General features: G+C 40.7%; 1 protein-coding gene across 1 annotated transcript in view; it reads right to left on the bottom strand.

The window, feature by feature from the left end:
* Positions 1–6,544, bottom strand: part of LOC309562217 (uncharacterized protein) — a gene marked incomplete at both ends in the record, with an annotated part of 42,966 nt that extends 36,422 nt beyond the window's left edge. The window contains one exon of the mRNA XM_082266344.1: positions 6,368–6,544. Within this exon, the coding sequence (XP_082122470.1) occupies positions 6,368–6,544 (177 nt within the window). The remainder of the gene's footprint in view (positions 1–6,367) is intronic.
* Positions 6,545–15,000: the final 8,456 nt, after the last annotated feature.

Raw genomic sequence — 15,000 nt, 5'->3', positions numbered from 1 at the left:
AAGTGAAATGTAATGTGCCACTTGTTTTGATATCTCCAACACATAGAGTGACCCAACTTTTTATTCCATACAGGGAGTACCATACTTCGGAGTTACTGTATAGAGTAGGCAGGGGAGAAAATCCTGAATGTGTAAGATGTTCCAAATCTCCTGGTTCCTTTATAAACTTGTTCTGGAGGTGCCCAAAACGACATTGGTTTTCGCAGTGTGTGATAGATGTGATAAACTCTATAAATGGTACTACTGTGTGATAGCTCCAGATCCTGCCTTACGTCTCCTTGGGTATATAAATTCCAATAACCTGGAATACGATGAGGTAGTGGTCATTGTGAGAATGCTGTTTTAGCTCGGAAGTTAATATCCTCTTGATGGGTTTCACCCAACCCTCCTACTCTTACTCTTGGAGACAGGATCTGGAAAATGGACAATTATTTAATGTTTGAGAAATACAGGTGCATCTCATAAAATTAGAAAATCCTTAAAAAGTTAATTTATTTCAATAATTCAATTCAAAAAGTGAAACCTATTACATAAGACCAAAAAAAAAAAAGGGTTTTTTAATATAGAAACTTTGACTTACTGAAAAGTATGTCCATGTACAGTATAGTATGCACCCACTTCTTGTTTGGGGCTCCATTTGCATGAGTGCATCATTAGTGCATCAATCGGGCATGGCATGGAGGCCATCAGCCTGTGGCAGTGCTGAGGTGTTATTTAAGCCCAGGTTGCTTTGAGAGCGGCCTTCAGCTCTTCTGCATTGTTGGTTCTAGTGTCTCTCATCTTCCTCTTGACAATACCCCACATATACTCTATGGGGTTTGGGTCAGGTGAGTTTGCTGGCCAATCAAGCACAGGGAGACCATGATCATTAACCAGGTATTGGTATTTTTGGTAGCGTGGGCCAGTGCCAACTCCTGCTGGAAAATGAAATCAGCATCTCCATAAAGCTGGTCAGCAGAGGGAAACATGAAGTGCTCTAGAATTTTCTGGTAGAGGGCTGCGCTGACTTTGGACTTGATAAAACACAGTGGACCAACCTCAGCAGATGACATGGCTCCCCAAATCATCATAGACTGGAAAATTTTGCATTTATTTTGGAAATTAAGGTCCCAAAGTCTGGAAAAAGAGTAAGGAGGCACAGAATCCAAGTTGCATGAGGTCCAGTGTGAGGTTTCCACAGTCCTTGATGATTTGGGGAGCACTGTTGACATTAATTTGTTTTATGTGCTAAATTGATTATTTTTTCTTTCCTTTTTGCGTTTGGTTTGTTTGTCTAATTATTTGTTACAAAAAAATTCTAAATAAAATCCGATTGTAAAAAAGAAAAGTGAAATCTGAAAAATTCAGAAAGTTTGGAGTTATACTCTTCATTGTGACTTCATAGTGATACCCTTCATTGGCTAACTTGAGTTAATAAAGATGCAAGCTTTAGGAATAACTCAGATACCTTCCTCTCTTTTTCTTTACAATTCTGACATTTTGTTCCTCAGCAACTTTCTCACATTTTAAAGCTTTATCATTCCAGCATCAATAAAAACATTAAATATGTATGCATGGTTTCCAATGCATCCATATTTTTGGTCTTATCATTTAAAATTTTCACACGTTTCTAATTTTTTAATACAGTAAAGCATGTTTTTCAATCTAAAACGTGAAAATAATACATTTCAATTTAAAATAGGCTGTGAAAATAAAAACATAAGCCACCATACTTTGCGACAGTGTGTTTAACTTTAAAATATGTTCTTTTTTTAATCTGATGATAATATTGGAAAATAATATATAATTTTTTAAGTCACCATTTTTTGTGATTATTTACTTTTTAGTTATTTTTCAATGATAAAGTACAAACAGAAAATGAGAAATGCGGTAAAGTAACAAAACATAATACAAGATGTTACATGAAAGCATGACATAACATTATGGCAGATGGTGAGCTAAAATGGCAGGCATATGGAAGGGGTTGTGTCAGATGAAAAAGTTTGTTCTGTAGGTCAATGGGTTCCTCAACCCTGCATATCTGTTTGACGTAATTATTGACTTCTGTTCAGAAGATTTGAAAAGCAAGACAATGCCCCCAAAAATGGAATTATACAGTATGTCTGGGTTAGTTCAGCCTGTCCAGTAGTTTGGTGACCAAGATGGGTAAATATCATGTAATCTAGGAGGAATATTTTACCACCGAGCTAGGGGCTAAAAGTTTGTTTCTGCTATTCTTAAATCAATGGAGGTTGTGTGGGTCCCCAATAAAATTGTAGAGTTTTTGAGAATCTGTCGATTGACACAACTTTTGTTCCCACTTTTGTAAGTTAAAAAGGAAATGATGGAGTATCCATAGTGAGAAGTATTTTGTAGATATAGGGGAGGGATTAAGTTGGAGTAGTTGCCAAAGAAGACAGTAATGGTCTTGGCAGTTTGGCTATAAGGTGGGCCAGCTACCTATGATTCCATAAGTCCCTATGGAAAGTGTGCCCCACTGTGATGTAAGAACTGGAAGAGTTCATAGAGTGGCATCCTTGAGAACATCCTTCAGCCTCAGGACTTGGTCATTTGTTCCATGAAGGTAGGAGGGAACATCTTTCCCAGGTTGGAAAAAGGGTTTTCATTTATGTGTGTAGTTCCATATCATAGGTGTGGAGCAGAAGAGGGGGGAATGGAAGGGTAAAAAGTTCTTGTGGATGCTGAGAGTTATACAGATAAAGATTGAGGGGTTACTTTTAGTCAGTTCCAGTTGTACCCAACTTTTTTGGGTTGTATCAAATGCTTAGTCCAACACTCTAATCAATGCTAATGCAACAAAATATTTACAGACATCTGTAAGAGTCAGTCCTCCTGTTTCTTTTGCATCTGATTAAGACCCTGTGGGAGATCCTTGTTCTTGGTCTACTCCATATAATTTGTTATCCAAAGATTGATAGTTTCTAAAGTGGGTGGTATTGCCATTGGAATCATTTGAAAAATAAATAGGGCTATGGGGAAGATGGTCATCTTAATCACAATAATCTGGCCCAACCACAACATAGGTAAGTTATTCCACTGGTTAACCGGTTGCCGACCGCCGCACGACTATATACGTATGGATACGTCACTCGCCTGTCACTGATTTGAGAGCCAATTGCGGGCGGGCGGGCGCGCACCCGCCGCGGCTTGTTCACTGACAAGTCAGTGCGTGTGACCGGCGGACCCGATGTCCGCCGGTCACACTACGATCGCTCCGGTGAAGGGAGAAAGGCAGAGCGGCTTATGTAAACAAGCCGCCCGTCATTCTCCCTGGTGTAAAAATGAAGATCAGACGGTTCTACTATGTAGGACCGTTGATCTTTGTTTTTACACCAATAACAATGTCCCTATACAGTTAGAATCACGCCCCTAGGACACACTTAACCCCTCCCTGTCCAATACAGTTAACCCCTTCCCTGCCAGTGTCATTTTTGCAGTAACAGTGCATATGTAGAGCACTGATTACTGCAGTAATGTCACTGATAACCCCAAAAGTGTCAAAAATGTCAGTCAAGGGTCCGATCTGTCCGCCGCAATGTCGCAGTACCGAAAAAAAAATCGCAGATCGCCGCCATTACGCGGTAAAAAAAAACACCAAAAATGACAAAAATCTTTCCCTTTGTTAGTAAACGCGATAACTTTTGCGCAAACCAATCAAAATACGCTTTTTGCGATTTTTTTTACCAAACATATGTAGCATAAAACAAATTGGCCAAAAATGTTAAAAAATTTTGATTTTTACATTTTTTTTGGGGGGGAATTTCATATAAAAACATGTGAAAAATATTGTTATTTTTGCAAAATTTACGCTCTTTTTTTGTTTATAGCGCATGATCAAAAAATCGCACAGGTGATCAAATACCACCAAAAGAAAGCTCTGTTTGTGGGAAAAAAAGGACATCAAATTCGTTTAGGTACAGCGTCGCACGACCGCGCAATTGTCCGTTAAAGTCATGTAGTGAAAAATCGCAAAAAAAACCCTGGTCTTTTAACAGCCAAATCCTCCGGGGCTTAAGTGGTTAAGAGTTAATCTTATTTAAGATACAGAGATAATTAGCATTGTAAAAGCAGTAGTTTGCTGGTTTGCCACGTAAATGGGAACTGGGGACAAAGAGAAAGTGTCTCAGACCCATTTGTTTATGTTCCCTGTTGGGGAATGTATAGGTGGGGAAAGCCCCTGTAGCATTGCTGTGATTGACTATGGTTTAGCTCCATCTACTGGACAAGGAAAGTGGACGAAGAGACCTGTAACTGCAGAACAGTGATGGATCCTGAGAGAATGAGACCAGAGGTAAGCTGTGAAGGGGAGACATTTTTAACTGAAATGTGAAACTGAGAGGCACTTTTTACTGCTCCCCTGACCCCTGAACTCTGTATTAGTAGACTATCTGGAGAATCACTCACATTTTGGTGCAAAAGGCTTCCAACTCCTTTGAGAAGAGTAGGATAACTAACTTTCCATTCTTTTGGTCCATCAAGCATACGGTAAAGCCACTATGGTAAGAAACATTGTTGCAAAGTCAATCAAGGTTTCCAAACACTCCTGCAAAAGCTTCTGTTACCTACGTAAATCGGGAAGATTTGCATAGTAACACTGCTAAAATTCCCTCTAGACACATTGTGCAATTTAAGTAAAACTTTTTGCTTCTCCTCAAAATTGTGAAACCTATATAAATGTCCCTGGGGGAACCATTAAATATGTTCTCAGGCTTGAGGGCTTGCTACACTCTGTTAAATATGATCAGAGATGTACCTTCCCTGCCAAGGATAGAATTAAAGATGCTGCATAGTGTGTTGAGGAGATCTGCATCTTTAGTGGCTTTTGGTAGGCCTTGGATTTGTAGGTTATTATGCTGGCTGTGATTTTAGTGTTCCTCTACCTTGCAAAGCGCCAGGCCGGTCATCTTTCATAAACTGCATTTCTTGTCCTTGTTTTGGTATGATAGCCATAGCCAGTGCAGTCCTCTACTTCTTAAACTCTCTTAAGGTCATGAATAAGTTCCCCTTTAAGGGATGAGATCTCTGATTTCACCATCTGCGTTATCCACATTAACATATTGGAGAGTTTGGATTTAGTGGGGAGAGTACATGGACATGTAGGAGTTAAAATCTACATCCACTGACTTTTCCAAAAAAGATGGGAATATAGACGGGCTACGCTGTGAGTGTCTCGACCTGATTTCTTCATGTCATCATGGTGTGACTGTTGTGTGCATGTCGCCTGATATCTTGAGCAGGAATTTGCTCCAAGGTAACATTTGATATTCAGGAGTTTTGAAATTGTTGGGTTTGTTGTTCCTCTTGCCCATTTTGACTGTGAGTCTGCATGCTCAAAATGTTGAGTACAGTTGCAAGATAAGGGAGATCAAGATGGAGCTGAGATTCCTTCTGTTCTTCCACCATGTTCAGGCTACACCCCCATAGTCACCATTTTTTTTTTTTTATGTATTCTTTGTCGAGGCAATAGATGTTGTACATTTTGGGTTAGCTTCTTCCAGGAGGAAAGCCACAATGGTAGTCATTTAGAGGAAGTAAAACATCCATGAAACAAAAAACCTACATGGAAAGGTTTACATACTGTTTACTACAGAAAAACAAATTCATAAAATGTTCATCAACAGAAATAATGGAACTGTATTGGCAAATCTTAAAATGTTTTCTTTGATGAGGCAATGGATATTGTACCTTAGGTTATCTCTTTCCCAAGAAGAAAGCCACAATGGTAATCAATCAGGAGAAATAAAACCAGGGGCAGCAAAATCCTAGGAAACAAAAAACCTACATGGAAAGATTTACATACTATTTGCTAATAGAAAAAAAAAAATGTCTAAAATGTTTCTTCAACAGAAATAATAGAACTGTATCGGTAAATCAAACGTAGAATGGTAAGAGGGCACAAGTAATAGGTGCCCTCGCACATGGGACAGGGGATGTTTAAAAAAAAAAAAAATTTGTGTCAGAATTTATTTAATTTATAGGACACTGGCCCTTTAAATGTAATAAAGTAGCCCCTCATAGTTTTGGCGGGCTTCACAGCAGCGCGCGCCCCTCTAGAACATTCTGACCCAAGGCTTTATATAGGGAGTCCCTGAGGTAAGCCCCTCAGTTGGGAAGTGACTGCCTGGCGAGCTCTCCTCTCCTCGGCTGTTGTTGCTGCACTCGCTGGCTCTCCTTCCTATAATGAAGTCTCTTGTTCGCCAAGTATTAGAAAGAGCAGCTTCAGAAGGGGGAGAAGAATGGCTGCGGAACTGTCTCATGAGAGGAGTGGAATCTGAGCAAGTAAGGGAGGAGGTGAGCGTAATGGCGGTACCTGCGGCGGTAGTGAGGGCAGAGGAGACGGCCGTAAGGAAGAGTGTATCTCCCTCACCTCAGGCGCCAGCAGCGGGGAAGGCAGTGGCAAGACAGGGACAGCGGAGCCGTCCTCCGGAGCGGCCAGCATCCTCCAGGCAAGTGTCAGACAGCACAGCTGTTGAACAGTCGGAAGCTGCGGGAGGGCTGAGGAGAAGCCGAAGAGGCCCGAAGAGAAGGAGGTTTTCTTCACCATCACCGCCACCCAGTGGTGAAAGGCGGGATAACACCCGGCCTCACAGGAGCAGAATGGAGAGAGCATCTGAGGAGAGGGTTGCTAGGCAACCCAGGGAAAATAGTTCCAGTCAGGTACCAGCTGAAGATGTTTTTCTTAGCCAGGCTTTACGTCCACAGGTGAATGCAAGCAGTACAGAAGTACAGCATACGGTGCCTCCTGTTAGCCAATCAGCTACGCTGCTGACAGGAGTTGGTGAGTTGCCGCAATTGAACAATTTAAATGTTATTTTAGAATCTTTATCTAAATTTGCGAGTTTGTTAAATGTTACACCTGTTCCTGCTGTTAATGTTCCTAGTTTAAACATACAAGGTCCTGGTAATGTATGGTCCCCAGTCAACAATACGAATCAAGCGGCTAATGTGGTAAGTAGTGTTCCGCTCACACCTGTGTCAGATGGTGGTACCAGAGTTAGTCAATTGGCACACACGGTTCCTGAGACGTGTCTAAAGGAGGTGATGCCATGCGATATGTCGCCGCTTGGTTATCATCTCACAGCAGGGACCAAAGAAAAAATTTGGAAGGGCGAATTTATCGATTTGCTCTCATTGTTGCCTTCAGCAAAGGATTTTGCTTTTAAGAATGAGAGAAAATCGGAGGATGGGCAGGAAGAAAACAGGAGGCGTCCGGTTTATAGGTCATTTAACAATTGGCTTCAAGCCTTTTGCATTTATTCTTCGGTCCTGGGGGAAAAATTTCCAGAAAATTGCAGTGGGTTATTCCAGCATGTAGAGCATATCCTGGAAGCGTACAAAAATTTTGGTGGCCTGGGATGGTTCTATTACGACGAGTCATTCCGACAGAAATTATCAGTTTATCCCAGCCTCAAATGGGGCATGAAGGACATAGGCCTTTGGTTAAATTTAATTATTCCTCAGAAGTTTACGCCAACAAAACAGGCAGGTGCTGCGCCTATTGTATCCCCATATAGGAAGGGAATTTGTTATGCGTACAATGAAACGCAGTGTAAGTGGGCAGCAGCGTGCAAATTTAAGCATGAGTGCTCATTTTGTACAGGCAATCACCCAGCAATGAAGTGTTTTAAGAGGGCAAGTCAGCAAACTCAGGCATCTAGGGATATTTTTCAGAAAAGCCTGCACTTCAGTGAGGCTGGAAAAAATGCTCCCGTGGCTGCAGGCATATCCAAACAAGGAGAAGGCCCAATTATTAATTAATGGTTTTGAATCAGGTTTTAAGCTTCCATCTTTTAAAGGATTGGGTTGTAAAGTGGAAAGAAATTTAAAGTCAACGGATCAATTTATAGATATAGCCAGGGATAAGATTCGCAAAGAAATTGAGGCCGGACAGGTAGCAGGCCCATTCTCTGACCCGCCTTTTAAGAATTTTCGCATATCTCCTCTAGGTTTGGTCCCTAAAAAGGAGCCCAACTCCTTTCGAGTAATACATCACCTGTCATTTCCTAGAGGAGATTCTTTAAATGACGAAATAGACCCTATTATATCATCGGTTTCATATACTACATTTGATGAGGCGGTTGATATGATTAAGCAATATGGCCCTAGTGCACTATTGGCTAAGGCGGATGTTCAATCTGCATTCAGATTATTACCTATTGCTCCGGAAGCCTTCAATTCCTTAGGTTTCTATTTTGAAGGCTATTTCTTTTTTGACCGCTGCTTGCCTATGGGATGCTCCTTGTCCTGTGCCTATTTTGAATCCTTTGCGACTTTTCTTCAATGGGTGATGGTTCATGAATCGGGTTGTCAGGGGATCTTACATTATTTGGATGATTTCCTTTTTGTGGGACCCCCTGACTCTAACATCTGCCTGTTACTTCTGAAACTATTTTCCCTTATTTGTAAACATTTTGGGATACCATTGGCTGAGGATAAAATGGTTTTACCTAGCACTTCGATTGAATTCCTGGCTATTTCTATTAATACAGTCATAGGTGAGTGTCAGCTCCCGAGGGAAAAAATTTCTAGGATGCAGACTACAATAAGTGAATTTTTGAGGCGGAAGAAAGTTCTCTTAAAAGAGCTTCAGTCTCTGCTAGGCCTGTTAGCCTTCGCTTCACGTATTATGCCGGTAGGTAGAATTTGTTCGAGACGTTTGGCTTTAGCAATGTCTGGTTTTAAGTCTCCTTTGGCACACTGGCTAACAGTGGATTTAAAAGATGATCTGCGCGTTTGGTCACATTTTTTAAATGACTATAATGGCCGTTCATTTTTTCAAAAGGACTGGATTTTTGCTGCTGACCTCAAGTTATTTACGGACTCAGCAGGATCTTTAGGGTTTGCGGCCGTCTGGGACACGCATTGGTGTTGCGGGTCTTGGCCTACCTCATGGGTGGAAAGTAAGTTTACTAATAATATAGTTTTATTAAAATTATTCTCGATTTTGGTTGCCCTGGAACTTTGGGGGTCTAATTTTAGAGATAGGAGAATTTTGGTACACTCAGATAACAGAGGAGTTTTGTATGCAATAAATGCTTTGTCATCAAAATCTACATTGGTATTAAAACTTCTCCGCTATCTTGTTTTCTTATGCTTGAAGTTAAACATCTGGATAAAGGTCAAATATATTCCTGGAGTGTCAAATTGCATAGCTGATTCCCTATCCCGTTTTCAGTTCTCTCGTTTCAGGGAACTTCATCCGAATGCCGATCCAGTGGGATTTCATTGCCCGGATCACCTGTGGACCTTGATCTAGATCTGGTCTTTGATGCGATAAAGTGCTTGGTGGCACCTCACACTTGGTCGGAGTATTGTTCTGCTTGACAGAGATGGTTATTATTTAGTAAAGAGATGGGTATTCCAACTGGGCCACCTTTGGAGGGTGATATGCTAGCTTTCTTATGCGCATTGATGAATCAGCAGCTATCATATAGTCACATTAACAAGATCTTAGCGGGGGTTTCATTTTTTCTGAAATTGAAGAATTTCGGGGGGTTTATGAGTTTTTTCTCAGTAAGACAAGCCCTCAAAGGTTATAAAAAGAGAATGTTCACCCCTGACACGCGCAGACCTATATCAATTGATTTACTTAGAAGATTGTGCTTGGCCTCCCCTGTTGTCTGTTTTTCAGAATATGAAGAAAAGCTTTTTTCAGCAGCCTTTGTGCTTTGTTTTTTCGCTGCGCTTCGTGTTTCCGAATTGGTCTCAGACAATAGGGCGGGCCAATCAGGCCTTAAAGTTAATGAAGTCATTGTGGGAAAGGATAAGGTTAATATTTTCATTAGCCAATCAAAAACTGATCAGTTTGGAAAAGGCCATTGGCTAGATCTGGCAGCCTGTAGTGATCAGGGTATATGTCGTTGTGCGGTTCTTAGCAGGTATTTGGATGTTAGGCCTCCCCTTTTCAAATAATTTCTTTATACATCTAGATGGTTCAGTAGTCACTAAATATCAATTTTCAGCCGTTTTAAAAAAATGTTTAAAGTATTTAGGTATGGATAAGCTTAGAATTACTGCACATTCGTTTAGGATAGGAGCTGCCACGGAAGCAGCTAGGATGGGATTAGATGAGTCCATAATAAAAAAGTTGGGAAGATGGGAATCGAAGAGTTTTAATTTATATATCAGACCTAATTTATATATCAGACCTAATTTATCTGTTTAATTCCATAGGTGCCAAAGTTTCTGTATGGATCATTGGACACTCCTTTGTTCATTGGGCACGAAAAAGAGCTGCACACCGGTGTTATACTGAAAATTTGTCTTTTAATGTTGATCACTTGCATATATTTTGGAAAGGAGTGAGAGGTCTGAGTTGGGTTAATTTGTGTGACTTAATTTATAGATTAAAGGAAGTTTGGCCAGCACCATCCATATTGATATTCCATTTGGGAGGTAATGATGTGGGAGTTTTGAAGTCACTAGATTTATTATTTAAGATTAAAAAAGATTTATATAATTTCAAATTACTTTTTCCGAATTGTACAATGGTGTTTTCGGAAATTGTTCCTCGTTTAAAATGGTTGTCCTCAATGGAATTTAAGCCTTTGGAAAGGACCAGGAGGAGAGTAAATCACGCAATGGCAAAATTTATGCCATTGGTAGGTGGTTTTGCTTTCCGACACGTGGACCTTGAAGGTGGTTTCCCTGGCCTTTACAGGCAGGATGAAATCCATTTATCTGATATAGGCCTAGATATCCTCAATTTAGGGTTTCAAAATAGCATGGAAATGGCCGCGGTGGTGGGGGGGGGGGCCGGCACAAGTTTGCAACTAGTCCCGGCGTTTGGGGGACTTTGGTGGTTTTAAATATGTTTATTTTCGCTCGAGTTCTGGGACTGAGCGATACAGATTTATGTTTTATAATTTTGTTGGATTTGAAATTTATTTGATGGAATTTTGAATAAATAATTATTTAATTTATTTATAACCAATAAAGTGCCGCGGCCATTTATTTATGCCAAAAAATTAATTTGTGTTTGTTTTTATTTATAGTATTAGTTTAGTTATATGATAGAAATACATCCTCCTGGCCCATGGTAAGAGGGCACAAGTAATAGGTGCCCTCGCACATGGGACAGGGGATGTTTTAAAAAAAAAAAAAAAATTTTGTGTCAGAATTTATTTAATTTATAGGACACTGGCCCTTTAAATGTAATAAAGTAGCCCCTCATAGTTTTGGCGGGCTTCACAGCAGCGCTCGCCCCTCTAGAACATTCTGACCCAAGGCTTTATATAGGGGGTCCCTGAGGTAAGCCCCTCAGTTGGGAAGTGACTGCCTGGCGAGCTCCCCTCCCCCCCACCCGTCGCTGGCACTTTATGTGGTAGAGTCACCCTTGGATCAAGGGGGGACTTTGGTGGTTTTAAATATGTTTATTTTCGCTCGAGTTCTGGGACCGAGCGATACAGATTTATGTTTTATAATTTTGTTGGATTTGAAATTTATTTGATGGAATTTTGAATAAATAATTATTTAATTTATTTATAACCAATAAAGTGCGCGGCCATTTATTTATGCCAAAAAATTAATTTGTGTTTGTTTTTATTTATAGTATTAGTTTAGTTATATGATAGAAATACATCCTCCTGGCCCATTAGTTCTTCTACCCACTCCCATAATTACGTTTCTGGACATGGTAGACATAGGGATTGTTCACTACTGCAGTACTGCACAAAATAGAAAAGAGAGTGCACCTTTAACACATTATCAATAGTTTATTCTTTAAAAACAATAATATACCGTACATATAGAACTCTCCTAGATAGGTGCTAGGATTAGATAAATAGATTTAGTGTGTTTTGTTGAGCTGTGTTTTTGATAGGTAAATTGAGGCTTTCTCACTGTAGGCGGTGTGGCTACAATTGCTATGTTAGGTAAATTTAGTTGTTCGCTGTACTCAGTGCAGCTGCCTTTGACTACTTAGGTCTGCTCAGTGTTCTCAGCTCCTGCTAGTCTGTTTACTCTCTCTGCTTTCTAGAAAATCTGTGAGAACCTTCTGGATCATAGGTGTGGAGCTATGCAGATAGCATCATGAATATTTATACATCCCTGGCCAATCTGAGGGCCCTGGTGGCATGCTGGGTAACTGTATATATTCTCTGAGCTCACTGTAGAAGCTTAGTCCAGCCAGGAGGTCTTACTGCCCTCCAGGGCAGTGCTGCAATGTGCTTGCTGTTTGTGAGGCTTCAGGTGAGACCTGAGGGCCTGGATGCTGAAGTTACGGAGAGCTGAAAGAGGGGCTACAAATTCTGGATGCACACTGCAAACTATGCAATGAAGAACAGGGATATTTAGTTCACATATATTGCAATACATGTTTACGCTGACCAACTGCGTCAAAGTAATCCTTCTTCTGGCCAATCCTACACTGCCTTGCCACTGCAAATGCTACGGTGGACACCATGCCAACATGGGGCATAAATACCCAAGGTGGGGGAGAGCAACTAGGTTCAGATCTTGTCACTGACCTGCATTACAACAGAGAAAAGATATACCTGTGCTCAAATCCTAATAGCTTGTACATATGTATTTAAACTATCAGGTGCTAAAGGGGTGTGATCTAATTTTGATATATGCAAGGACTTCTGTTTCAGCATTTCAGAAAGGATTTCACTGTTCTCAAATTGTACATCGTTTCTGTTTTTGGAGTATCCCACTCAATTCCTTCATTCCTATCCAAGTTCTCCAAAATTAAAAACAACACCCCTAGAATGGTTATTGAGGAGAAGAGTGACTGTGTTTTATGTGCCAGGCTGTGGGGCAATCCACTGGGGAAGAACCTGGGCAAATTTTCTAGTGACTCCAACGGAAATAGCGTTACATACACTCACATGGAGTAGGAGGTTAGTAGGCTTGTTTACAGCCTTACTATACAGAGAACATCAAAGTCAGAACTATGGCCAGTAGTGTCACTAGTTGGAGCTGTCCTCAGTGAGCCTCTTCATCGGCCAGGGTAAGTATGAGAGTCCCAGATCAGGATAACTTGGTGCACACAGGGCTCAGATCCAATGTCAGTTGGCATACACACCCATTCCTTCTAAGTCATGTTAAAGTGGAGTTCCACCCTATTTTTATACTTACCTCCATCTTCTCGCTCCGGGTCACCTGAAAAAGAAATGGATAATCGCATATTTTTTTTTTTTTTACTTACCTCGTAGCGAAGAAAATATACTTACCTTACTTCCTTCTTCCTCCTTCCTCGGCCGCGGCCCGTCGTCACTTCCTGGCTCTGCAATGATTCCTGGGAGCTGGACGTCATAGCTCCCAGGAATCATTGCGCCTGCACCGGCCCCGACGTCAGTTCCGGGTCGCGCGCGTCATCCCCTTCTAAACAGCTTCTGGGCATGCCCAGAAGCTGTGGAGGGATGACGCGCGCGACCCGGAAGTGACGTCGGGGCCGGCGCAGAGCATCGTGGGACCAAAGAAGGCGGAAGAAGACGCCGAAGAGGACGCGCTGGCTTCAAGCTGCCCACATCTGAGATGGCAGCGCTGGGCAAGACGTTTGCAAGGTAAGTATTTGTCCTAACAGGTAAGTGCAACCCGGGACAGATCAGAGGCTAGCCATTGTGGAATGCACTAGCCCTGACTGTCCCGGGGGTATTAAAAAAAAAAAAAAAAAATCCAGGGTGGAACTCCGCTTTAAGCAGGCAGTACTGTTTGGGGGAAACTCTTCCTTTGTCAAGCTATGTATGCTGTACTATAAGTGTCTATTTAAATGCAGTGCTTAAATATTTCATGAACTACTTTTTAATTTCAGTGCATGTAGCTAAAAATGTATTAGAACTGAATTAGAAAACACTACATTCAATATAAGTCTGGATGTAGTGTACTAAATATAATCACGTTTATAAGAATCATCTAGTATTCATAAAAAGAGGTTATCAATGTCATTTAAAAATATGTATTCAGGTATATATATGATATAAATGGAAGGTACGTATCCGAATGTGTAGTTATATTTGCATACACAAACACAATAGATCATCCCTGATGCAGGAAAACTGCATTCACACAGTGATTACCACACAAGATGTTATATCAAGAAAGTGTCAAAAGATGGCAACAGAGTACATGTATCTTGTCTATGTTATCTCTTTTTTTCTGGAGCAGCATTAGCATCCATCAGTTATCTTTTTTTTATATATATATATATATATATATATTTCTAAGGCCTCTTGCACACCATACTCCTGTTTGAGCATCTCCTTTTTCAGCCGTAATTTTTGTCTTATTGAAATGCGCGCATTCGCGCAAATTCGCGCCTCTGAATATGCAAATTTTTTTCACATCAACAGTATGTGATCATGTGCGTTCATTTGATCGCATTTGCGCGTATTTGCATGTATTTGCGAGCAAATGCGCGCATTAGGCGTAAATTACTGTCCAAAAATGCAGATTTTTGTATTTTGTTCTTACTGAAGAATACGCGACGCTCATGCAGCGTGCAAGGGGCCTAAAAGAGTAGGAGCCTAACTGAAGGCACAGGTCTCCAGTTCTTCATGGCCTTAGGGGCCATACTATCTTAGGAAAAGATACAATATGTCTCAGATTAATACAATTTTGCAAACTTTTCATAATGTGGGGTATTTTCAGGTATGGCTTTAATTGCCAGAGATGTATAGTAACTAAGTAGAACTGCCTAACTACTGTACTTAAGTAGCGAAAGGCGGTAACTGTACTTTCCTGGAGTCAAATATTTTTTATCCTACTTCCACTTTTACTTCACTACATTTTTTCGATGATTTCAATACTTCTACTCCGATATTTTTTTTTTGTGCTGCATAGTTACTCGTTACAATTATAAAAATTACCACTGCCAGAACAGTAGATGGCAGGTTTCATGAAGTTCAAAAAAATGTGTATAATGTCATGTGTAAATCAGTGCATACTAAAATAAATGCTACTGTATGTATAAATAAAATGGTCTACATATCTGCTGTTAAGGGGAAAGAGAACCTCCCCCAACCAAGGAGAGTCACAAGCGTACATAGACCTTTTTTC

Source organism: Pelophylax lessonae (genome assembly GCF_965119305.1).
Source record: "Pelophylax lessonae genome assembly, chromosome: 8".
NCBI classification, from domain to species: domain Eukaryota; kingdom Metazoa; phylum Chordata; class Amphibia; order Anura; family Ranidae; genus Pelophylax; species Pelophylax lessonae.
This window is presented reverse-complemented; position numbering and strand designations above follow the sequence as displayed.